Source organism: Phyllobates terribilis, unplaced genomic scaffold, assembly GCF_046119375.1.
Source record: "Phyllobates terribilis strain yellow unplaced genomic scaffold, ASM4611937v1 Scaffold_7__3_contigs__length_470593459, whole genome shotgun sequence".
In the NCBI taxonomy this organism is placed as follows: Eukaryota; Metazoa; Chordata; class Amphibia; order Anura; family Dendrobatidae; genus Phyllobates; species Phyllobates terribilis.
The window spans coordinates 264,936,877-264,964,137 of record NW_027362767.1 but is presented as its reverse complement, the minus strand read 5'-3'; the positions used below and the strand labels follow the sequence as shown (position 1 = coordinate 264,964,137).

The following is a 27,261-nucleotide window of genomic DNA, read 5'->3' as shown; positions in this document are numbered from 1 at the left end:
CAAAAATGTGGTCCCTGTGTTTGTGACAGTCATGGGCATTATTAAAATCGACATTAAAAGTTTGTACAGTTAAACAATAGGACTGGAGGGAAAATCCAGGGTATACCAGTATGCTTGCTGACGTTTTATGGCGGAAATAAAAATTCCTTGTTAGGGGGGAAGCAAGAGTGAGTTCTATGTAGCCTCTTCCAAATGAGCAGGGGGTGGAGATTTAAGACATCTCTCATTTTTAAAACTAGGACAAAAATACATTTTGCCTGACAGCATCAATAACTGTTCCACAATCTCCTCCCTCACTTTCGTAACACGTCATTTGAAGGCACCGCAGGCGCAGGAGAATTCTCCCACGCTGTCAGTGACGTGCATGAGGTGAGCTGAGTTTATCTGGATGCCGGTCACAGCGAGACACTGAGGAGCGCAAGGCTTGTCAGTGTCTCTGCGGCATGGCAAGCTGGATGTCAGCGTTCTGCTACGATCCAGCCTGCCATCTTAATGTAGCAGAGCTGGAGCCGTCGTGGGAACCATGGAAAGGTAGGGATGAGATTTGTTAATTATTTTACTTTTATTGCAGGAGACATTGGCTTCAGCTGGAATGGGTATAATAGTAAGTAGAGTTTAATTTAGAATATTAAAGTATTGTGTGTTTATTTCAATTAAAAGATTTTATTCTGGGTGTTGGTGTTTTTTTCACTTTCACTATGGGATTAGTAATGGGGTCGTCTTATAGACGGCTCCCCATTACTGACCTGGGCTTGATGTCAGCTGTCATTATAAGCTGACATCAACCCCAGTCCTATTACCCCACTGCCTCCGCTACAGGGCAGTGGGAAGAGCGAGGCTAAGTGCCAGAATTGGCACATCCTATGGGCACATCCTATGGATGCGCCATTTCTGGGGCGGCTGAGGGCTGGTGTTTCTAGCCTGGGAGGGGGCCAATATTCATGGCACCCTTCCTGGGCTATTAATATCAGCCCCCAGCTGTCTGCCTAGCCTTTGCTAGCTATTAAAATAGGGGGACCCCACGTCATTTTTTTTGGGGTCCCCCATTTTGATAGCTAGTAAAGGCTAGGTATTCAGCTGGGGGCTGATATTAGTGACCTGGGAAGCTCCGTGGGTATTACCCCCTTCCCAGGCTTTAACATCTGCCCCAGCCGTCTGCTTAACCCCCGCTAGAGACGAAAATTACGGAGAACCCCATGCCAATTTTTTTTTTAAATAAATCCTTTATTTTAACACTAAATGACAAGTACATTAACCAACACTGTCACTGTACTTATTATATATGTGACTGATATGTGTCTATCTATCTAATCTATGTGTGATGCTCTATTCTTTCTGTTCTAAATTGTCGAGTACCGATGTTATAACTGTATGCGGCCGCTGAATTCCCGGCTTTTTTAAAGAGATGGGTGCGTGAAAATCGGAGGGCACTAGTGTGTTCCGAGTGCCCTGCTATGTTTTTCATGCACCCTCCTATATACCCCGCCTGCCTGTCTGCCTATATATTCTGCCTGCCTGACATGTTTCATCGTGCACTGTTCCCATCGATTTGGGCAATTTTTGACCTTCTGCAGACCACCGGGGGGACCGCCAGAAAAATGCTCGAGCTTCCCATAGACTTACATTGGGCTCGTTGCTCGGGTCGAGCACCCGAGTATCACGATGTGCTCGGCCCGAGCTTCGAGCACCCGAGCATTTTAGTGCTCGCTCATCACTAGTTGGGACGCTCGTCCTGCTCTGGATGGTGGTTGCTAGAAGCTACATCGGCTGCTGCTGATCCTGCTGGATCTGCTATAACAACAACCTGTTGGTCTCCTGCTGCTGTGACTGGACTAAGTGTTTTAGCAGGTCCTCCATTTTGTCCGCCGTCGCTTGCTGACTTGTGGCAGAGTTCACCAAGGACATGCAGTCCTTCCTGTATGTGCTGGGAATGCTGCCCGCACTGCTAACACCAACTGTAGGGATTGTACTCACTTGAGTGCGGTGTGAGGCAAACAGGAGGCATGTTCCTTTAAATGTCCATAATGGGTTATTTGCTTCATAAACTTGTCAAAAGCAAAATGCAAACAAACAACCTTTAGTGAAGAAAAAACAAAGAAAACAATCCTTTGAGCAAAGTCACTGGTTAGCCAGTCCTGTGGTCACATAGGCTGTGTAGCATCCAGTACACGGCCCAGTCTGGAGACAACCACACACAGGAAGCCTTCTCCCTCCAGACGCACAGACCATGTGCTAAACAACAGCCTCCATTTTATAGGCTGTTAACCACACCCAGAGGTGAGGAATGTGGGTAGCTAGACCCGCCCAACTCTCCAAGCTACCCATAACCCGGTCCCAGATGCACCAAACAGCCTCTTAGTGCTCACATGCACTAGAGAAACACTCTGGGTTACATCACAGAGGACAGCCATCTCTGTGACACATACCTCCCATCGACTATGCGACCATTAGCCATCTTATACTGATTAAATGTACATAAAAAATGAAGTAACTTTATGTCCTTCCTCTAGTCACATAAAGAGCTGCATTAAAAAATACTCCTGGTCACCTTTGGAAAACGGTAGTTTAGCTCCACCCCTTTGTTAGACATATGACCAAACAGTTCACTTTTAAAGAGCTCCCACAATGCATTGCAGAACAGGAAATCAGCAAAAAGCTTTAGGTGTGAATGGAATAGAAGACACAGATGATTTATACTGTGGAGTTCCTGCTTAAATCCATCTTGTACATTATGTACCTATTGAATCTGACCTGCAAAACATGTTTTCTGTAGAAGACGCGTGTCCGTCCTGGTGCCTGCCCTGGGGCACAGTGGCCGCACTGAGCAGGGAATGTTTGCTCAGGGCGGATGTTGGCAGCGCCCCCCACAATCCTCACCGCACAGCTGCACAAAGACCCCAGTATTCACAGCAAAACAGGGATGTGAAAGCTCATATTCAACGCAAACAAGAAAAACGTTATGTATAAGTGGAGACGATTACCTCCCCAAATCCAGGAATAACCCTAAAACCGTGCGTCGTCCTGTGTGTGTCAGGTCACTTGTGTGGGCGCGTGTGTCGGGTCACGCGTGTGTGCTTGTGTGTGTCGGGTCACGCGTGTGTGTGTGTCAGGTGTATGGAACGCCAGCACCTCTCCCACAGGACAGTAACCGAGGCGAATTATCAGGTGACATCTCCGCTAAGAAGAGATGACCGTCATGGCCTGATGAGAACAGGGGATCACCTCTGTATGATGTGGTGGAGCTATGGCCGACATCATTATGGGGGCACCATGGCTGACATTATTATGGGGGCATTGTGGATGACATTATTATGGGGCATTGTGGCTTACATTATTATGGGGGCATTGTGGCTTACATTATTATGGGGGCATTGTGGCTTACATTATTATGGGGGCATTGTGGATGACATTATTATGGGGGCACTGTGGCTGACATTATTATGGAGCATTGTGACTGACATTATTATGGGGTCATTGTGGCTGACATTATTATGGGGGCATTGTGGCTGACATTATTATGGGGGCATTGTGACTGACATTATTATGGGGGCATTGTGGATGACATTATTATGGGGGCATTGTGGATGACATTATTATGGGGGCATTGTGGATGACATTATTATGGGGGCATTGTGGATGACATTATTATGGGGCATTGTGGATGACATTATTATGGGGTCATTGTGGATGACATTATTATGGGGTCATTGTGGATGACATTATTATGGGGCACTGTGGCTGACATTATTATGGGGTCATTGTGGATGACATTATTATGGGGCACTGTGGCTGACAATATTATGGGGGCACTGTGGCTGACATTATTATGGGGTCATTGTGGATGACATTATTATGGGGCATTGTGGCTGACATTATTATGGGGGCATTGTGGCTGACATTATTATGGGGGCATTGTGGATGAAATTATTATGGAGCATTGTGGATGACATTATTATGGGGGCACTGTGGCTGACATTATTATGGGGTCATTGTGGATGACATTATTATGGGGCATTGTGGATGACATTATTATGGGGTCATTGTGGATGACATTATTATGGGGGCACTGTGGCTGACATTATTATGGGGGCATTGTGGCTGACATTATTATGGGGTCATTGTGGATGACATTATTATGGGGCATTGTGGATGACATTATTATGGGGTCATTGTGGATGACATTATTATGGGGCATTGTGGATGACATTATTATGGGGTCATTGTGGATGACATTATTATGGGGGCATTGTGGCTGACATTATTATGGGGGCATTGTGGATGAAATTATTATGGAGCATTGTGGATGACATTATTATGGGGGCACTGTGGCTGACATTATTATGGGGTCATTGTGGATGACATTATTATGGGGCACTGTGGCTGACATTATTATGGGGTCATTGTGGATGACATTATTATGGGGGCACTGTGGCTGACATTATTATGGGGTCATTGTGGATGACATTATTATGGGGGCATTGTGGATGACATTATTATGGGGTCATTGTGGATGACATTATTATGGGGGCATTGTGGATGACATTATTATGGGGGCATTGTGGATGACATTATTATGGGGGCATTGTGGATGACATTATTATGGGGCACTGTGGCTGACAATTTTATGGGGGCACTGTGGCTGACATTATTATGGGGGCACTGTGGCTGATATTATTATGGGGTCATTGTGGATGACATTATTATGGGGCATTGTGGCTGACATTATCATGGGGGCATTGTGGCTGACATTATTATGGGGGCATTGTGGATGAAATTATTATGGAGCATTGTGGATGACATTATTATGGGGTCATTGTGGATGACATTATTATGGGGTCATTGTGGATGACATTATTATGGGGCATTGTGGCTGACATTATTATGGGGCATTGTGGCTGACATTATTATGGGGCATTGTGGCTGACATTATTATAGGGTCATTGTGGATGACATTATTATGGGGGCATTGTGGATGACATTATTATAGGGTCATTGTGGATGACATTATTATGGGGGCATTGTGGATGACATTATTATGGGGCATTGTGGCTGACATTATTATGGGGGCACTGTGGCTGACATTATTATGGGGTCATTGTGGATGACATTATTATGGGGCATTGTGACTGACATTATTATGGGGTCATTGTGGATGACATTATTATGGGGGCATTGTGGCTGACATTATTATGGGGGCATTGTGGCTGACATTATTATGGGGCATTGTGACTGACATTATTATGGGGTCATTGTGGCTGACATTATTATGGGGGCATTGTGGATGACATTATTATGGGGGCATTGTGGATGACATTATTATGGGGGCATTGTGACTGACATTATTATGGAGCATTGTGGATGACATTATTATGGGGGCATTGTGGCTGACATTATTATGGGGGCATTGTGGATGACATTATTATGGGGGCATTGTGGATGACATTATTATGGGGCATTGTGGATGACATTATTATGGGGGCATTGTGGATGACATTATTATGGGGCATTGTGGCTGACATTATTATGGGGGCATTGTGACTGACATTATTATGGGGGCATTGTGGCTGACATTATTATGGGGTCATTGTGGCTGACATTATTATAGGGTCATTGTGGCTGACATTATTATGGGGTCATTGTGGCTGACATTATTATAGGGTCATTGTGGCTGACATTATTATGGGGGCACTGTGGCTGACATTATTATGGAGCATTGTGGCTGACATTATTATGGGGTCATTGTGGATGACATTATTATGGGGCATTGTGGCTGACATTATTATGGGGGCATTGTGACTGACATTATTATGGGGGTATTTTGGCTTATATTATTATGGGGGTACTGTGGCAGACATTATTATGGGGGTATTTTGGCTTATATTATTATGGGGGTACTGTGGCAGACATTATTATGGGGGCACTGTGGCAGACATTATTATGGGGGCACTGTGGCAGACATTATTATGGGGGCACTGTGGCAGACATTATTATGGGGGCACTGTGGCAGACATTATTATGGGCGCACTGTGGCAGACATTATTATGGGCGCACTGTGGCAGACATTATTATGGGGGTATTTTGGCTGACATTATTATGGGGCGCTGTAACTCTGAGACTAGATAGGGGGGGTAAGACTTGGACACGTGACCTCCCCACACACCCGCTCCCCTCGGAGCAGCCGCCGCTGGAGACAGATTTACCTCAGACCTCATCTGCTGCACGAGGTTCCCGCCCAGTGCATTCATATGGAAAGCTCGTCACGTGACGCCACAGAGCCCGCCCCCCGCAGTTCCGCCTGTCTCCGCCCCCAGCTCCGGGTTCCTCAAGTGTTCAGTGAACTTCTGGTCTCCATAGTTACCGGGGGGCTCCGCAGTCTCTCCAGTTTCCATAGTAACGGACCGGCGCCATGGAGTGTGAACTGGAGATCTGGCGGAGACTGCAGGAGGCCGAGCAGGAGCAGCTGCTGAGCTTCTGGGATGAGCTGGGCTCCGGGCAGCGGGAGTCATTGCTCGGGGAGCTGAGGCTGCTGGACGCCCGGGAGCTGCGGGAGCACTGCGGCCGGGCACAGCAAGCCTATGTCCAGGAGAGCAGCGCCCCCCAAAGGCTGGATGACAGGATGCGCCCTGTACCTGCAGAATTCATGGGGAGCGTCCGAAGGAACCACCTGGAGGAGCGGAGAGCCTGGGAGGAGGAGGGTGAGTGACCCGAGGGGGAGGGGAGGAAGAGGAGGGGGCGTGACCCGAGGGGGAGGGGAGGAGGGGGAGTGACCCGAGGGGGAGGGGAGGAAGAGGAGGGTGAGTGTCCCGAGGGGAGGAGGAGGGTGAGTGTCCCGAGGGGGAGGGGAGGAAGAGGAGGGAGGGGTGACCCGAGGGGGAGGGGAGGAAGAGGAGGGGGAGTGACCCGAGGGGGAGGGGAGGAAGAGGAGGGGGAGTGACCCGAGGAGGAGGGGAGGGGAGGAAGAGGAGGGTGAGTGTCCCGAGGGGAGGAGGAGGGTGAGTGTCCCGAGGGGGAGGGGAGGAAGAGGAGGGAGGGGTGACCCGAGGGGGAGGGGAGGAAGAGGAGGGGTGAGTGACCCGAGGGGCAGGGGAGGAGGGGGAGTGACCCGAGGGGGAGGGCAGGAAGAGGAGGGGTGAGTGACTAGAGGGCGAGGAGAGGAAGAGGAGGGGGAGTAAACCGAGGGGGGAGGAAGAGGGTGAGTGACCCGAGGGGGAGGGGAGGAAGAAAAGGGTGAGTGACCCGAGGGGGGGGGGGAGGGTGACTGTCCCAAGGGGGAATGGAGGAAGAGGAGGGGGAGTGACCCGAGGAGGGGGGAGTGACCCGAGGGGGAGGGGAGGAAGAGGAGAGGGAGTGACCTGAGGGGGAGGAGGAAGATGAGTGACCCCAGGGGGAGAGGAGGGTGAGTAACCCAAGGGGGGGGGGAGAGGGTGAGTGACCCGAGGGGGAGGGTGAGTGATCCGAGGGGGAGGGGAGGAAGAAAAGGGTGAGTGACCCGAGGGGGAGGGGAGGAAGAGGAGGGGGGAGTGACCCGAGGGGGAGGGGAGGAAGAGGAGAGGGAGTGACCTGAGGGGGAGGGGAGGAAGAAAAGGGTGAGTGACCCGAGGGGGAGGGGAGGAAGAAAAGGGTGATTGACCTGAGGGGGAGGGGAGGAAGAAAAGGGTGAGTGACCCGAGGGGGAGGGGAGGAAGAGGAGGGTGAGTGTCCCGAGGGGGAGGGAAGGGGAGGAAGAGGAGGGGGGGTGACCCGAGGGGGAGGGGAGGAAGAGGAGGGGGGAGTGACCCGAGGGGGAGGGGAGGAAGAGGAGGGGGAGTGACCTGAGGGGGAGGGGAGGAAGAGGAGAGGGAGTGACCCGAGGGGGAGGGAAGGGTGAGTAAACCGAGGGGGGGAGGAAGAGGGTGAGTGACCCGAGGGGGAGGGGAGGAAGAAAAGAGTGAGTGACCCGAGGGGGGGGAGAGGAGGGTGAGTGACCCGAGGGAAGGAGGAGGGTGAGTGTCCCGAGGGGAGGAGGAGGGTGAGTGTCCCGAGGGGGAGGGGAGGAGGAGGGTGAGTGTCCCGAGGGGGAGGGGAGGAGGAGGGTGAGTGTCCCGAGGGGGAGGCGAGGAAGAGGAGGGGGGAGTGACCCGAGTGGGAGGGGAGGAAGAGATGGGGGGAGTGACCTGAGGGGGAGGAGGAAGGTGAGTGACCCGAGGGGGAGAGGAGGGTGAGTAACCCAAGGGGGGGGGGGAGAGGGCGAGTGACCCAAGGGGGAGGGGGAGTGACCCGAGGGGGAGGGGAGGAAGAAAAGGGGGAGTGACCTGAGGGGGAGGGGAGGAAGAGGAGGGGGGAGTGACCCGAGGGGGAGGGGAGGAAGAGGAGAGGGAGTGACCTGAGGGGGAGGGGAGGAAGAAAAGGGTGAGTGACCCGAGGGGGAGGGGAGGAAGAGGAGGGTGAGTGACCCGAGGGGGAGGAAGAGGAGGGTGAGTGACCCGAGGGGAGGAGGAGGGTGAGTGTCCCGAGGGGGAGGGGAGGAGGAGGGTGAGTGTCCAGATGGGAGGACGAGGGTGACTGTCCCAAGGGGGAGTGGCGGAAGAGGAGGGGGAGTGACCCGAGGGGGAGGGGAAGAAGAGGAGGGGGGAGTGACCCGAGGGGGAGGGGAGGGGGAGGAGGAAGGTGAGTGACCCGAGGGAGAGAGGAGGGTGAGTGACCCGAGGGGGGGGGGTGAGTGATCCGAGGGGGAGGGGAGGAAGGAAAGGGTGAGTGACCCGAGGGGGAGGTGAGGAAGAGGAGGGGGGAGTGACCCGAGGGGGAGGGGAGGAAGAGGAGAGGGAGTGACCTGAGGGGGAGGAGGAAGGTGAGTGACCCGAGGGGGAGAGGAGGGGGAGTAACCCAAGGGGGGGGGTGAGTGACCCGAGGGGGGGTGAGTGATCCGAGGGGGAGGGGAGGAAGAAAAGGGTGAGTGACCCGAGGGGGAGGGGAGGAAGAGGAGGGTGAGTGACCCGAGGGGAGGAGGAGGGTGAGTGTCCCTAGGGGAAGGGGAGGAGGAGGGTGAGTGTCCAGATGGGAGGACGAGGGTGACTGTCCTAAGGGGGAGTGGAGGAAGAGGAGGGGGAGTGACCCAAGGGGGAGGGGAGGAAGAGGAGGGGGAGTGACCCGAGGGAGGGGAGGAAGAGGACGGTGAGTGACCCGAGGGGGAGGGATAGAAGAGGAGGGGGGAGTGACCCGAGGGGGAGGGGAGGAAGAGGAGAGGGAGTGACCTGAGGGGGAGGAGGAAGGTGAGTAGCCCAATGGGGGGGGGAGGGTGAGTGACCCGAGGGGGAGGGTGAGTGATCCGAGGGGGAGGGGAGGAAGAAAAGGGTGAGTGACCTCAGGGGGAGGGGAGGAAGAGGAGGGTGAGTGACCCGAGGGGAGGAGGAGGGTGACTGACCCGAGGGGGAGGGGAGGAGGAGGGTGAGTGTCCAGATGGGAGGACGAGGGTGACTGTCCCAAGGGGGAGTGGAGGAAAAGAAGGGGGAGTGACCCAAGGGGGAGGGGAGGAAGAGGAGGGGGAGTGACCCGAGGGAGGGGAGGAAGAGGAGGGGGAGTGACCCGAGGGGGAGGGGAGGAAGAGGAGGGAGAGTGACCCGAGGGGGGGGGGTGAAGAGGAGGGAGAGTGACCCGAGGGGGAGGAGAGGAAGAGGAGGGGGAGTGACCCGAGGGGGAGGTGAGGAAGAGGAGGGGGAGTGACCCTAGGGGGAGGAGGGGGAGTGATGGGAGGGGAGGAAAAGGAGGGTGAGTGACCCGAGGGGGAGGGGAGGAGGAAGCTGAGTGTCCCGAGGGGGAGGGGAGGAGGAGGCTGAGTGTCCCGAGGGGGAGGGGAGGAGGAGGCAGAGTGTCCCGCGGGGGAGGGGAGGAGGAGGCTGAGTGACTCAAGGGGATGAGGAAGAGGAGGGTGAGTGTCCTGAGGGGGTGGGAAGGAGGAGTGAACCGGGAGGGGGGAGTGACCGGAGGAGGAGCATGGGTGACCGGAACCGGAGGGGGGGTGGCAATAATTGAAGTGATCTTAATATCTGCCCCCAAAGTCAATGTGCCTCAATAACAGATGACAGGGGTGTATTTGTGAGGGCAGCGCTCAGCATCTGTCTGTACTCAAATATGATGCGTCGTGCCCTGTACACATCTGTGAACCCCCGGCCCCCTCACATTGTATTTACTGCAGTGACACCTTGTACCCGTTGGTGCCAACATGGTGTGTGTCCCCCCCAGTCTGACTGTTATATACACTGCACCCCCCCAGTGTGACCGTTATATACACTGTGTCCCCCCCAGTGTGACCGTTATATACACTGTGTCCCCCACAGTGTGACCGTTATATACACTGTATCCCCCCCAGTGTGACCGTTATATACACTGTCCCCCCCAGTGTGACCGTTATATACACTGTGTCCCCCCCCAGTGTGACCTTTATATACACTGTCACCTCCCCCCAGTGTGACCTTTATATTCACTGTCACCTCCCCCCAGTGTGACCGTTATATACACTGTCCCCCCCAGTGTGACCATTATATACACTGTCCCCCCCAGTTTGACCGTTATATACACTGTCCCCCCCAGTTTTACCGTTATATACACTGTCCCCCCCAGTGTGACCTTTATATACACTGTCCCCCCCCAGTGTGACCGTTATATACACTGTGTCCCCCCCAGTGTGACCGTTATATACACTGTGCCCCCCCAGTGTGACTGTTATATACACTGTGTCCCCCCCGTGTGACTGTTATATACACTGTGTCCCCCCGTGTGACTGTTATATACACTGTGTCCCCCCCGTGTGACTGTTATATACACTGTCCCCCCCGTGTGACTGTTATATACACTGTGTCCCCCCCGTGTGTCTGTTATATACACTGTGTCCCCCCCCAGTGTGACTGTTATATACACTGTGTCCCCCCCCAGTGTGACTGTTATATACACTGTGTCCCCCCCCAGTGTGACTGTTATATACACTGTGTCCCCCCCCCAGTGTGACTGTTATATACACTGTGTCCCCCCCCAGTGTGACTGTTATATACACTGTGTCCCCCCCCAGTGTGACTGTTATATACACTGTGTCCCCCCCAGTGTGACTGTTATATACACTGTGTCCCCCCCAGTGTGACTGTTATATACACTGTGTCCCCCCCAGTGTGACTGTTATATACACTGTGTCCCCCCCAGTGTGACTGTTATATACACTGTGCCCCCCCCCCAGTGTGACTGTTCTATACACTGTGCCCCCCCCCAGTGTGACTGTTATATACACTGTGTCCCCCCCAGTGTGACTGTTATATACACTGTGTCCCCCCCAGTGTGACTGTTATATACACTGTGTCCCCCCCAGTGTGACTGTTATATACACTGTGTCCCCCCCAGTGTGACTGTTATATACACTGTGTCCCCCCCAGTGTGACTGTTATATACACTGTCGTCGTCCCCCAGTGTGACTGTTATATACACTGTCGTCGTCCCCCAGTGTGACTGTTATATACACTGTCGTCGTCCCCCAGTGTGACTGTTATATACACTGTCGTCGTCCCCCAGTGTGACTGTTATATACACTGTCGTCGTCCCCCAGTGTGACTGTTATATGCACTGTGTCCCCCCCAGTGTGACTATTATATGCACTGTGTCCCCCCCAGTGTGACTGTTATATACACTGTGTCCCCCCCAGTGTGACTGTTATATACACTGTGTCCCCCCCCAGTGTGACTGTTATATACACTGTGTCCCCCCCCAGTGTGACTGTTATATACACTGTGTCCCCCCCAGTGTGACTGTTATATACACTGTGTCCCCCCCAGTGTGACTGTTATATACACTGTGTCCCCCCCAGTGTGACTGTTATACACACTGTGTCCCCCCCCAGTGTGACTGTTATATACACTGTGTCCCCCCCAGTGTGACTGTTATATACACTGTGTCCCCCCCAGTGTGACCTTTATATACACTGTCACCTCCCCCCAGTGTGACCGTTATATACACTGTCACCTCCCCCCAGTGTGACCGTTATATACACTGTCCCCCTCAGTGTGACCGTTATATACACTGTCCCCCCCCAGTTTGACCTTTATATACACTGTCCCCCCCCAGTGTGACCGTTATATACACTGTGTCCCCCCCCAGTGTGACCGTTATATACACTGTGCCCCCCCCAGTGTGACCATTATATACACTGTGCCCCCCCCAGTGTGACTGTTATATACACTGTGTCCCCCCGTGTGACTATTATATACACTGTGTCCCCCCCAGTGTGACTGTTATATACACTGTGTCCCCCCCAGTGTGACTGTTATATACACTGTGTCCCCCCCAGTGTGACTGTTATATACACTGTCGTCGTCCCCCAGTGTGACTGTTATATACACTGTCGTCGTCCCCCCGTGTGACTGTTATATACACTGTGTCCCCCCCAGTGTGACTGTTATATACACTGTGTCCCCCCCCAGTGTGACTGTTATATACACTGTTGTCGTCCCCCAATGTGACTGTTATATACACTGTCGTCGTCCCCCAGTGTGACTGTTATATACACTGTGTCGTCCCCCAGTGTGACTGTTATATACACTGTGTCCCCCCCAGTGTGACTGTTATATACACTGTCGTCGTCCCCCAGTGTGACTGTTATATACACTGTGTCGTCTCCCAGTGTGACTGTTATATACACTGTGTCCCCCCCAGTGTGACTGTTATATACACTGTCGTCGTCCCCCAGTGTGACTGTTATATACACTGTGTCGTCCCCCAGTGTGACTGTTATATACACTGTGTCCCCCCCAGTGTGACTGTTATATACACTGTGTACCCTCCAGTGTGACTGTTATATACACTGTGTCCCCCCCAGTGTGACTGTTATATACACTGTGTACCCTCCAGTGTGACTGTTATATACACTATGTCCCCCCCCAGTGTGACTGTTATATACACTGTGTCCCCCCCAGTGTGACTGTTATATACACTGTGTCCCCCCCCCCAGTGTGACTGTTATATACACTGTGTCCCCCCCCCAGTGTGACTGTTATATACACTGTGTCCCCCCCCCAGTGTGACTGTTATATACACTGTGTCCCCCCCCCAGTGTGACTGTTATATACACTGTGTCCCCCCCCAGTGTGACTGTTATATACACTGTGTCCCCCCAGTGTGACTGTTATATACACTGTGTCCCCCCCCCAGTGTGACTGTTATATACACTGTGTCCCCCCCCCAGTGTGACTGTTATATACACTGTGTCCCCCCCCAGTGTGACTGTTATATACACTGTGTCCCCCCCAGTGTGACTGTTATATACACTGTGTCCCCCCCCAGTGTGACTGTTATATACACTGTGTCCCCCCCCAGTGTGACTGTTATATACACTGTGTCCCCCCCCAGTGTGACTGTTATATACACTGTGCCCCCCCCAGTGTGACTGTTATATACACTGTGTCCCCCCCAGTGTGACTGTTATATACACTGTGTCCCCCCCAGTGTGACTGTTATATACACTGTGTCCCCCCCAGTGTGACTGTTATATACACTGTGTCCCCCCCAGTGTGACTGTTATATACACTGTGTCCCCCCCAGTGTGACTGTTATATACACTGTGTCCCCCCCAGTGTGACTGTTATATACACTGTCGTCGTCCCCCAGTGTGACTGTTATATACACTGTCGTCGTCCCCCAGTGTGACTGTTATATACACTGTCGTCGTCCCCCAGTGTGACTGTTATATACACTGTCGTCGTCCCCCAGTGTGACTGTTATATGCACTGTGTCCCCTCCAGTGTGACTATTATATGCACTGTGTCCCCCCCAGTGTGACTGTTATATACACTGTGTCCCCCCCCAGTGTGACTGTTATATACACTGTGTCCCCCCCCAGTGTGACTGTTATATACACTGTGTCCCCCCCCAGTGTGACTGTTATATACACTGTGTCCCCCCCAGTGTGACTGTTATATACACTGTGTCCCCCCCAGTGTGACTGTTATATACACTGTGTCCCCCCCAGTGTGACTGTTATACACACTGTGTCCCCCCCCAGTGTGACTGTTATATACACTGTGTCCCCCCCAGTGTGACCTTTATATACACTGTCACCTCCCCCCAGTGTGACCGTTATATACACTGTCACCTCCCCCCAGTGTGACCGTTATATACACTGTCCCCCTCAGTGTGACCGTTATATACACTGTCCCCCCCAGTTTGACCTTTATATACACTGTCCCCCCCCAGTGTGACCGTTATATACACTGTGTCCCCCCCCAGTGTGACCGTTATATACACTGTGCCCCCCCCAGTGTGACCGTTATATACACTGTGCCCCCCCCAGTGTGACTGTTATATACACTGTGTCCCCCCGTGTGACTATTATATACACTGTGTCCCCCCCAGTGTGACTGTTATATACACTGTCGTCGTCCCCCAGTGTGACTGTTATATACACTGTCGTCGTCCCCCCGTGTGACTGTTATATACACTGTGTCCCCCCCAGTGTGACTATTATATACACTGTGTCCCCCCCAGTGTGACTGTTATATACACTGTCGTCGTCCCCCAGTGTGACTGTTATATACACTGTCGTCGTCCCCCCGTGTGACTGTTATATACACTGTGTCCCCCCCAGTGTGACTGTTATATACACTGTGTCCCCCCCCAGTGTGACTGTTATATACACTGTCGTCGTCCCCCAGTGTGACTGTTATATACACTGTCGTCGTCCCCCAGTGTGACTGTTATATACACTGTGTCGTCCCCCAGTGTGACTGTTATATACACTGTGTCCCCCCCAGTGTGACTGTTATATACACTGTCGTCGTCCCCCAGTGTGACTGTTATATACACTGTGTCGTCCCCCAGTGTGACTGTTATATACACTGTGTCCCCCCCAGTGTGACTGTTATATACACTGTCGTCGTCCCCCAGTGTGACTGTTATATACACTGTGTCGTCCCCCAGTGTGACTGTTATATACACTGTGTCCCCCCCAGTGTGACTGTTATATACACTGTGTCCCCCCCAGTGTGACTGTTATATACACTGTGTCCCCCCCCCAGTGTGACTGTTATATACACTGTGTCCCCCCCCCAGTGTGACTGTTATATACACTGTGTCCCCCCCCAGTGTGACTGTTATATACACTGTGTCCCCCCAGTGTGACTGTTATATACACTGTGTCCCCCCCCAGTGTGACTGTTATATACACTGTGTCCCCCCCGTGTGACTGTTATATACACTGTGTCCCCCCCCAGTGTGACTGTTATCTACACTGTGTCCCCCCCCAGTGTGACTGTTATATACACTGTGTCCCCCCCAGTGTGACTGTTATATACACTGTGTCCCCCCCAGTGTGACTGTTATATACACTGTGTCCCCCCCAGTGTGACTGTTATATACACTGTGTCCCCCCCAGTGTGACTGTTATATACACTGTGTCCCCCCCAGTGTGACTGTTATATACACTGTATCCCCCCCCAGTGTGACTGTTATATACACTGTGTACCTTCCAGTGTGACTGTTATATACACTGTGTCCCCCCCAGTGTGACTGTCATATACACTGTGTCCCCCCCCAGTGTGACTGTTATATACACTGTGTCCCCCCCGTGTGACTGTTATATACACTGTGTCCCCCCCCAGTGTGACTGTTATATACACTGTATCCCCCCCCAGTGTGACTGTTATATACACTGTGTCCCCCCCCAGTGTGACTGTTATATACACTGTGTCCCCCCCCCCCAGTGTGACCGTTATATACCTTGTGCCGACCCCCATGTGACCATGGTATACGCTGTGCCGGCGGGGGTTAATGCTTTGGTGCGCTCAGGATACAGGCCTAGTCTTGTGATGTCAGCCGCTCTCTTCCTTCCTGGTATTGTGCCCGGTCAGTGGCTGCTCTTTATACTGTACAGTACTCGCTATGCGCTGTGTATATACGTTATATACTATACACATAATCTTAGTACCCTGACTAATCTCCCACTATAACTGCAGGGGGCGACGCATGGACCTGACGAGATGCCGGAGTATCAGAAGTCTCCGTCTTATTGTGGTGGTGGCCGATGGGGCTCACTGGGCTGTGGTCTTCACGGTCTAAACTAATTATCATGTCTTTGTCTTACAGGTTACCGCCAGATCTCACAGAACAAGGTGGCCGTCCTGCTGCTGGCCGGGGGTCAGGGTACACGTCTGGGGGTGACGTACCCCAAAGGAATGTACAATGTGGGGCTGCCCAGCGGGAAGACGCTGTACCAGATCCAGGCGGAGCGCATCCTGCGTCTGCAGCAGCTGGCCGGAGAGAAGTACTCTGTGCAGTGCACGGTGCCATGGTGAGGGGCTTGTAGCTATGAGGGTCAGCGTACCCACAGTGCATTGTAATGTATCTGCCGGCTGCTTCAAGGGATTGTCCACTTTACACATATCTGGTATATAGAAGTGTCTGTCGCCTGTACATGAACTCTGTCCCCACAGGTACATCATGACCAGCGAGTTCACTCTGAACCCCACACTGAAGTTTTTCGAGGAGCACAACTTCTTCGGCATTGATCGGGCAGATGTTGTAATGTTTGAGCAGAGGATGCTGCCCGCGGTCGGGTTCGATGGACGGGCCATTTTGGAACGGAAGGACAAGGTTGCTATGGCTCCAGGTAATTCATGAAGGCAGCTGTGGGGGGAGATTGTGCTATAAGGGGTCCTGGGACATCTGACCTCCAATATAGAGGGAAATCGCTTGAATAGTAATCTCTCCATCTTTCTATTTACAGTCGGCCTATACACTGTCATAACCTGCCGCTGATTGCACCATTTATAACATGATATTGGGGAGTTGCCTGTTCAGCAATTCCCTCTTATATACCATAACATTTGTGTCACTCCAGATGGTAATGGCGGCCTGTACAGAGCCCTGGCTGACAACCACATACTGGAAGACATGGAGGCGCGAGGCATCTGTTACATCCACGTGTACTGTGTGGACAATATACTGGTGAAGATGGCCGATCCCATGTTCGTGGGGTTCTGTGTGTCCAAAGGAGCCGACTGTGGGGCTAAGGTTAGTGACCAGATAGTTCTTAAAGGGGGTTATCTAGGCCTGATCTGACATCAGATCGGGTACGGTGAAATGCGACCTCACACTGGGCACTACACCCATAGCAAATATCGTGCCCGGGCTCAGTACTCGCTGGCTGTCTAATGGTTGCCTAAGCAATGTGCCCACCATCGTGCACTTGCACTTTTCCATACCCCTTTTTAGATTGGGCCTGGACAGCTCCATGAATGAGGTTCTCCTATGGTAGACCTGTAAAGGTTATCTTGGAGCTAGTTGATCACAGCGACCCCACTGATCCCCCGATTCCCTGTGGTCACTGGTGTATTCCTATCCCTCATTAAAAAAAGAGGCAACACTCTTCCTGACCCCTTTTATATCTGCTGATTTCATCCCTTTATCAGTGGATGATGTGAGTCATTGTTCTTGTACTCTGGATTAATGCCATCTTTTTGGTAACTCAGGTGGTGGAGAAGGCGTACCCGTCGGAGCCAGTTGGGGTCGTGTGCCAGGTGGACGGCATCTACCAGGTTGTGGAGTACAGTGAGGTCAGCCCTGTCACCGCCGAGATGCGCAACCCCGATGGCAGCTTGACCTATAACGCTGGCAACATCTGCAATCATTTCTTCACCCTGGACTTCCTGAAGAACATGGCCGGGTCAGTGCACTATCTATGGGGGCATGTACGTACTTTTCTTTGACGTTCAAAGGTAATACAGCCTCTTACTGGGAGTTATCAAATCTGTAGGTCTTGTGTGGCAGGCTTATCTCAGGGGTCTCGCAATCTCTGTGATCAGCTCTTGGCTGCAGGGTCTCTCCTTACTGTCCAGTGGTCGATCATACTGCAATCCAGAGATAACTGATGCCACACGTGCATGGCAGCCACTTGTCTCCCTTCGAAACAGCATGCCAGATGTGACCATTACTGTCTATTTAATACCCGCAGGGCCCTAGGGGAGCGCCTTGGTTACCATGTAGCCATCAAGAAAGTCCCTTATGTGGATGAAGAGGGAAATCTGGTGAAGCCCACCCAACCAAACGGGATAAAGATGGAGAAGTTTGTGTTTGACGTCTTCCAGTTTGCCAAGTGAGTGATCTTCTGCACACAGTGCCCTGATGCTGTGGACAGATGTCCGTATGCGTGATGCCAGTCGTCTGCCTTCATTTGCAGGAACTTTGTGGCATTTGAAGTTATTAGGGAAGACGAATTCTCCCCTTTAAAAAACGCAGATACGGCCGATAAAGACACCCCGACTACAGCGAGACGCTCGCTTCTGTGGCAGCACTACCGCTGGGCTCTGGAAGCCGGGGCTAAGTTTACCGATGCCAATGGCTGTGCCATAGCTGAGAACTCCAGGTTAGTATTCAGTGAGCTGCGCCCGTGCATTTCACCACAGCCCTTCTGCTTATTGCACATTTACATCTCCACTTTGTAGGGTTTCCGAAGTGGAAGATCCCCCCGCGGTGTGTGAGATTTCCCCGCTAATCTCCTATTTTGGAGAGGTGAGTGGTGTGAGAGTAACGTACACATTAGCTGGTGATGCCACGATATACGGGTCAGCTTGCCCTTCTACAACCAGAGTCTTTTTTAGGGGCTCACTCACAGCAAGAAATCTGCTGCAATCAGAGTAATTTTCCTTGTTGCTGCACATTTTTTTCTTCTGATTTTATCCTGCATAGATGGCTTTAGTTACCCGACCTGTCTCATAGATTGGGGTCCTGAGCTATCCATCCCCCTGATACCTTAATATGCCCTACTATGGCATGTGTTCATTAGATTATCTCTTTAACCGTTGGGAAATTTTTCAGTTTTTCACTTTCATTTATTCCTCTCCCTGATTCTAAAACCATAACTTTATTTTTCTGTCTCCATTTCCGCATGTGGACTCGTTTTATTCTTTTTTTTTTTTTTTGCGGGACAAGTTGTAATTTTGAATAACGCCATTCATTTCAAATCATAATATGGTGGAAAATAAGAAAACAATTTTTCTAAGTGAGACTGAATTGAAAAATTCTGACGTTGATTTTTAGGTTCTGTTTTTACAACATTCACCTTATGGTAAAAATAACCCATGGTTATTGGGCCCTTCCCAGCCTAAAAATACAGACCCGCAGCTGCCCCAGAATTGGTGCATCCATTAGATGCGCGAATTCTGGCGCTTTGCCTGGCTCTTCCCAATTGCCCTGCTGCGATGTAATGGTTTTTGAGGTGGATGATGGCTGTGATTTGTTTGATTTGGTTAGTAATGGAGAGGTATCTATCAGACACCCGTATTACTAACCCAGCAATAAAAAGTAAAAACACACAGTAAAAAAGCGCTTTATGTGAAGAAACACTCCCCCCACACTAACCCTCTTTCACCAATTTATTAAAAAAAGAAAAAATCCCATGCAGGTCCTCAGTAATCCACTGAATCCGAAGTAGTCCAGAAAAGGATATCTGAAAGACATAAAAAGACAGAAATAAACACAATAGAGACTCCCGCATTCAATAATTTATCACCCAAAATGTTGCCACGTAGGTCCGATGTAGTCCACGTTCCTCGAATCCTGCTCCAGCGACTGTGACTAGCAGTAAAGTGACCGATATTCACAGGCGCCAGGTATTGACTACAACACTTTTATTTATTTGACAAATCACAGCTGTCATCAACCCCAACTACCATTACCCCAATTGCCTCCGCACCAGGTCAACTGGGAAGAGCTGGGTAAAGCGCCAGAATTGGCGGATCTAATGCATGCACCCATTCTGGGGCGGCTGCGTGCTAGTATTTTTATGCTGGGTAGGGCCCAATAACCAGGGACCTTACCAGCCTGATAATATAAGTTCACAGCTGTCTGCTTTATATTGGCTGGTTATTAAAAATAGGAGGGAACCCACGTCGTTTTTTCATTTATTTATTAGCTAAATACAAGTACAGAAAACTACACATGCTCGGCACTAATTATATATCTCATGATTATCTATCTATCTCTAGCTTTGCACATCTAACACCTAAACATCTGTCATTTCTATTCTGCATTGTATTCCAGTACGTGTCACACGTATGGTGCACACGGATAGCACAGGTACTGTTTTTTCCAGTACCGGAAATATCAGGATGTGTGAAGGGGGCCTTAGGCTAATGGGAGGAGTTCACAGTCAGTAAAGGAGGCCGCCTAAGGCCCCCTTCACACGTCCTGATGTTTCCGGTACTGGGATAACCAGTACCGGTGAGGTCCGTGGACCATGTCCCATCTGTGTGACAGTATGATACCATCCGTGTGTGTGCACCATCAGTGTGACAAGTACTGGAATAGTGTCACGGGGTTACCGCGACAGGTTGGAGCCAGGAGACCGCAGCGCCACATGGCTTCAGCTCCGAGAAGAACTACTTCTCCGTCAGTTTAAATGTATTTATTTCTTCTGGCAGAACAGGGGTTAAGCGGCCATGTTGGATTTCCCTGTTCTGACAGCTGAGATAGGTTAGCCACTCCCTTTCCCTTTATAAATAGGTCTCTGATACTAATCCTTGTCAGAGTTAGCATTTGCAGCGTGGCTATAGGAGAGTGAGGAGTTGCTATGAGAAGGACTTTGGGAGGAATAACTTGTGACTGTTGCCTAGTTTGTATGCGTGGTTATTCCTTATCCTTCTCCATTTTTGTTTATTCCCCCTACCTACACCCCCCGTGCTTCTCTCTGTTATATGTGAGAAAATATTTTGTGTGCCTGGAGTTTTCTGTTTATCCCTGTCTGTGTTGCCTTGTTTGTCGGGTGGGTGTACTTTGGTGCACGGTAGAGCCCCTCTTCCCCGGGTGGGGGAGGAGAACAAGAGGAGGGCTAACTCAGGAGTTAGGGTGAGGGCTGAGGCCTCGGCATCCTCACCTTCAGAAGTATCCCGGGGAATAGGGCGAGCTAGGGCGCCCCCAAGTGTTAGGGTCAGGGTAGGAGCTCCTGATCCCTGGTCACCCGACAGCTGTATCGTGAAAAATAGAATGAAGAATACGAACGACAGATGTTTAGGTGTTAGATGTGCAAAGAAAGAGAAAGATGATAGATAGCAATATGTCAGTGAGATATATATAATCAGTGCTTTGCGTGCGTACTTTTCTGTACTTGTATTTATCTAATAATTAAATAAAAATGACATGGGGTCTCCCTTATTTTTATTAACTAACTGGGGGAAAGAGGACAGCTGGGGGCTGGTGTTGTATATTTTGGGAAACGGCCACCTCTCTGCGTGTGTCTTTATTACTTTTGACTACGGGGTTAGTAATGGGGGTGTCTGATAAACACCTCTCCATTACTAATCCCTGGACTTCATGTCAGCGAACATAAAACAGCTGACATTAACCCCAAAACTATTAACCCACTTGCCAATGTACCAGGGCAAGCAGGAAGAGCAGAGGCTAAGCGCTAGAATTCACACATCTAATGAATGCGCCATTGCTGGGGTGGCTGAGGGCTGGTGTTATTAGTCTGGGAGGGGGCCAATATTCATGGTCCCTTCCCAGCCTCTTAATATCAGCCTGCAGCTGTCTGTTTAGCCTTTTCTGGTTATTAAAAATAGGGGGGACCCCACATCACTTTTTTGTGGGGTTCCCCTTTTTAATAACCAGTAAAGACTAAGCAACCCGCTGTGAGCTGTTATTAATAGGCTGGGAACCTTTTTTGGCTATTGGCTCTTTACCAGAATAATAACACCAGCTCCTAGCTGTCTGCTTTCCCTCAGTTGGTTAGTAAAATTAAGGGGGACCCCACTCCATTTTTGTTTTTTAATTTATTTATTTAATACTCGCTATTCACAGACGGCTGGTGCTGACTCTAACTCTCATCAGCGTCGCTCTGATTGCAGGAAGACCAGGCGACGATGATGAGTTGGATTCGGCACAGCCCTAACTGTACTGCTTTTCCCAGACACCAGTACTTGTCACACGAATGTCATCTGTGTGTCATCGGTGTGCACGTGTGCGGGACGTATTGTGGACCATTCTGCCAGAAAAAAATGGAAATATCTACGTGTTTTGCACACGGACACACTCACGTGGACAGACCCATAGATTTGAATGGGTCTATGTCTGTCAGTGTCTCCAGTACGTGTGGAAACTGCCACCACACATACCGGACACACTGATGTGTGAAGGGGGCCTTGGGTTGTTTACAAAAAGTTTTTTTTTTTTATATATAAGTATTTTTATTGAAATTTTTCCAACAGTTTTTAAGCATACATAATGCATAGTCAAAACCACATTAAATAAAGAGGCTACATAGAAGGGGAAGAGGGGAAGAAAGACAAGAATACAACACAAACAGTCGTCACCTTACTGATGAAACAAAATAAAAACATATCTGAGTGTCATTTCAATATATACATTTCCATTATACCTTAAGCACACATGGATCCAATACCTAATAGTCCTCTAAATCAAGCCTAGTCTATATCTCATTAATTCCCTAGACGCTAGCCCTGGCTTGTCAATCAACGAAGCCCATAGTTGTTCAAATTTATGAATGGTACCTCTTTTCTTATATACCCCTTTTTCTATATGTAGAAACCAGTTTATTTTATTAATGTACTCCTTTTTTTTTGGCCTCTTATTATCCAACCAATGTTGTGCTATTAGTTTTCTCGCTAAGTACAGCATGTGCGCTATAGCTACTTTACCCGACTCTGTTGCCTGAATGTCTTCCCCATACCCCAGAACACTAACTAAAGGGGTTGTTTCCAAAACTACCTTGAAGACTCATCTAATTAACCCTATTACCTTCCTCCAGTATTTCTCCAGTTCAGGGCATGACCACATCATATGAAGTAGGGATGCAGCATCAGAACCACATCTAAGGCAACTAGGGCCAATCTTAAATAGTAACATACAGTGCATTGTATGGATAGAGATATTGGAAAGGATTCCCCAGTTATCCCTTAGTGAAGCGTATAGACTTTCTCAACTTTACCTGATACGTAATGTGTATAGAACACCTACAGTGCATTGTGAAAGTATTTGGCCCCCTTGAACTTTTCTACGTTTTGCCACATTTCTGGCTTCAAACATAAAGATATAAAATTGTAATTTTTTTGGGAAGAATCAACAACAAGTGGGACACAATCGTGAAGTGGAACGAAATTTATTGGATATTTTAAACTTTTTTTTTAACAAATTAAAAACTGAAAAGTGGGGCGTGCAATATTGTTCGGCCCCTTTACTTTCAGTGCAGAAGTTCAGTGAGGATCTCTGAATGATCCAATGTTGTCCTAAATGACTGGTAATGATAAATAGAATCCACCTGTGTGTAATCAAGTCTCCTATAAATGCTCCTGCTCTGTGATAGTCTCAGGGTTCTGTTTCAAGTGCAGAGAGCATCATGAACACCAAGGAACACACCAGGCAGGTCCAAGATACTGTTAAAAGCCAGATTTGGATACAAAAAGATCATATTGAAATGGAAGGAGTATCAGACCACTGCAAATCTACCAAGACCCGGCCGTCCCTCTAAACTTTCATCTCAAACAAGAAGACTGATCAGAGATGCAGCCAAAAGGCCCATGATCACTCTGGATGAACTGCAGAGATCTACAGCTGAGGTGGCAGTCTGTCCAAAGGAGAACAATCAGTCGTACACTGCACAAATCTGGCCTTTATGGAAGAGTGGCAAGAAGAAAGCCATTTCTCAAAGATATCCATAAAAAGTCTCGTTTGAAGTTTACCATAAGCCACCTGGGAGACAGACCAAACATGTGGAATAAGGTGCTCTGGTCAGATGAAACCAAAATCAAACTTTTTGGCCACAATACAAAACGATATGTTTGGGGTAAAAGCAACACAGCTCATCACCCTCAAAACACCATCCCCACTGTCAAACATGGTGGTGGCAGCATCATGGTTTGGGCCTGCTTTTCTTTAGCAGGGACAGGGAAGATGGTTAAAATTGATGGGAAGATGGACGGAGCCAAATACAGGACCATTCTGGAAGAAAACCTGTTGGAGTCTGCAAAAGACCTGAGACTGGGACGGAGATTTATCTTCCAACAAGACAATGATCCCAAACATAAAGCAAAATCTACAATGGAATGGTTCAAAAATAAATATATCCAGGTGTTAGAATGGCCAAGTCAAAGTCCAGACCTGAATCCAATCGAGAATCTGTGGAAAGAGCTGAAAACTGCTGTTCACAAACGCCCTCCATCCAACCTCAATGAGCTCGAGCTGTTTTGCAAGGAAGAATGGGCAAGAATTTCATCATCTCGATGTGCAAAACTGATAGAGACATACCCCAAGCGACTTGCAGCTGTAATCGCAGCAAAAGGTGGCGCTACAAACTATTAACTCAAAGGGGGCGAATAATATTGCACGCCCCACTTTTCAGTTTTGAATTTGTTAAAAAAGTTTAAAATATCCAATAAATTTCGTTCCACTTCACGATTGTGTCCCACTTGTTGATTCTTCCCAAAAAATTAGAATTTTATATCTTTATGTTTGAAGCCAGAAATGTGTCAAAAAGTAGAAAAGTTCAAGGGGGCCAAATACTTTCGCAATGCATTGTAGGTGTTCTATACACATTATGTATCAGGTAAAGTTGAGAAAGTCTATACGCTTCACTAAGGGATAACTGGGGAATCCTTTCCAATATCTCTATCCATTGTCCTTATATTGGACCAATCTTGGCTTCCCATCTCTCCTTCCTATGCACTGGGTATTTACTCAGCGTTGTTAATAAAGATCTATGTAATAAACTTAAAAATACATCTGGAGTTATATCGTTACTAATTAACTGTATAATTGTATTTTGTTCATACACTTTCAAACCAGTCTTGGTGAAATCCGCATTATACGCACGGCGTAACTGGAGATATTTAGTTGAAGTCTTTAGAGCTAATATCAAACTCCCCCCTGCAATTGTGCCAAGGAATTAAACACATTATCTAAAACTAACTGAGCTACCTGTCTCACCCCGTTCTCCTTCCACCTCTTAAAACCATGCAAAATTTTCAGATTGACCAACCAAGGTGTTTACCAGATTGATGTGAATTGCGAACATCCCTCTATTTGCATTAATAATGTGGGGTCTTTTTTCAACGGAGCTTTGAATTTGTTACTTTCCAGGGCTTCGTACAATGACCGGGTATCTATCACCTGCTTGTATTGTTGAGCTTGAGCAGGCAAGAAATATACCCAAGGATTGGGTACCGCTAATCCTCCCTCTGACTTTTCCCTCTGTAAAGTTTCCAGTTAAGGCAGTTTATAATTTAGTGCTGGATCCTACCTGCCCTTTAAATTTGTAGCTTATAGTCCGGGACAGGCATGTTTGATAAATATTAGGTTTAGAGTCCCATCAAAGAAAGGTACGCCTTGTCATGGTTGATGGGCTCTAAGTAATTGACCAATCTATGCGCTAAGTCTTTTCCTTTTTTTAAAGTATATTCTATATAGCAGTAATGCAGTTCAGAACTCATATATTCAATGTTTGCATCTCAGCGCTTACAGATCTCTTGTTTGTATATTATGCAGTCATGGCAGCTTGCACCTGTTCACACTTGCTTTATTCTGTTCACAGGTCTTAGTCAGTTTTTTTTTGTAGTAAATTACATTTGACATATAATTTTGCTAGCTTTAACTGATTTGGGGAATTTGTGCAGACCGCAGAGCTCATTACTGCTGGTCTCATCCTCCCTCTCTCCTTGGATGTGACACAGGTTCGGTCTCTTCTGCTTGCAGGGCCTAGACGTGCGTCTGAATAAAAAGGAAATCTCGTCCCCCTTCACCCTGGACGTCCAGAGGGTGTAGGAAGAAATGAAGAGCTAATCCCTGCATGGTGGGCATGCAGAGGAGTCCTTGTGCCTTATGATCCGTCACCACCCGGCGGTGTGCGAGGACTGAGAATCACTGCCTTATGTGTCAGCAAATTACTATAAAACCAAAAATGAAGGAGGTCACCATCGACGTTGGTGCTGGACATCATCCACACATGGTATACATTTTAGGACAATCAATGGGTGGTGTGAATACTGTAGCTCTGTATTCACATCACCCTGATATTAGGTAGATTGACAGGACCCCTTAAGGAGGATTTAGGCTGTGTGCCCACGTAGCATTTTTCAAGCGTATATGCTGCGGAATTTCCGCAGCGTAAACGCTTGAAAAACGCATGTATATCCGCACCCCATGGTCCCCAATGGGATTCCGCAAGTTCTATGCACATGCTGCGGATTTTTCTGCAGCGTTTATGCCGCGTTCAAAAATCCGCAGCATGTCATTTAATTTTGCGTTGCCGCAAGCGGAATTGCCTTTGTCCAATGCATAAAAAACGCAAGGCAATTCCGCATGTGGAAAACGTGATAAACGCGCGAAAAATGCGCGATAAACGCGTGCGGAATTCCGCATGCGTTTTTCCGGGAGAGGACTTGCATTTATGCAGCAGAAATTTTCTGCTTCATAAATGCAACGTGGGCACATAGCCTTACAGGCTTCTTTCCACCTCTACTCAATGCAACATTTCTCACTACCTCTCATTTATAATTTTCTGTTCTTGCTTCAAAACCTCTCCCCATGCTCTTACCTCCTCCATCATCCAACCTGAATAAGCAGAGCTGCAGTGTAAAGCATGGAGGAGTATGAGAACAGCAGTCTAAGTATCTGCTGAGGTAGGTGGAGGACCTCAGACTGCCACATGCTTGCTTTTATATAAATTGTGTAAAATGCCCTCTTTCTTAGGACAGACTTTAGTAAATGCTATGTCAGTTGCAGCCACAAATACAATACTGATACCGTGTCAGCAGATCAGCGGCGATGCAGTAGCAGACTTTGTCCCTTCACAACCCACACTGATAGCTAGACACAGCTGCTGCATCCTGCTTGGGTCAGAAACAAACATTGGTAATAGCAAAACTGCATAATTTGTGCGTCCATTGAGGACTGGTGTGTTGCGTCACCCCAATTACCTACGGGGACTTGCTAAAACCCACCGCCTTTTACAAAGTCCAGATCCATGGGGAGGGCGTAAGGAAATGGGTACAGTATGAAATTACAGATGAAGTGATAAAGTGGTATATTCCATTACCGCAGTCCAGACATGATATTTACTTTTCTGAATTATCAAATGCTGGATTATAGGAATTGCACTGACAGTGCCATAAAGTGCTGCCGTTCATCAGTCAGGATATTATTTGTTGGCACACCTGGCAGCGTTGTGGGCACAAGACCAAAGAAGTGAATCCTGCCCTATCCGCTCTAATTCCAAGATGTTCCAATAAACTGGAGACTGATTCTTGA

The 27,261-nt window shown here is 49.2% G+C and overlaps 1 protein-coding gene and 1 long non-coding RNA gene across 2 annotated transcripts in view; one reads left to right on the top strand and one right to left on the bottom strand.

Annotated features, from left to right (window-relative positions):
- Window positions 1-6,688, bottom strand: part of LOC141154545 (uncharacterized) — a 13,962-nt gene extending 7,274 nt beyond the window's left edge. Inside the window, exon 1 of the long non-coding RNA XR_012247445.1 lies at window positions 6,201-6,688. This is a non-coding gene — a long non-coding RNA (uncharacterized lncRNA). The remainder of the gene's footprint in view (window positions 1-6,200) is intronic.
- UAP1L1 (UDP-N-acetylglucosamine pyrophosphorylase 1 like 1) lies at window positions 6,268-27,261 on the top strand. The gene is made up of 9 exons (XM_073640613.1): window positions 6,268-6,695; window positions 16,093-16,297; window positions 16,440-16,615; window positions 16,847-17,019; window positions 17,478-17,671; window positions 17,960-18,100; window positions 18,185-18,370; window positions 18,450-18,516; window positions 25,708-27,261. The coding sequence occupies exons 1-9, from the start codon at window positions 6,407-6,409 to the stop codon at window positions 25,774-25,776; spliced, it is 1,500 nt and encodes a 499-aa protein (XP_073496714.1). The 5' UTR covers window positions 6,268-6,406; the 3' UTR covers window positions 25,777-27,261.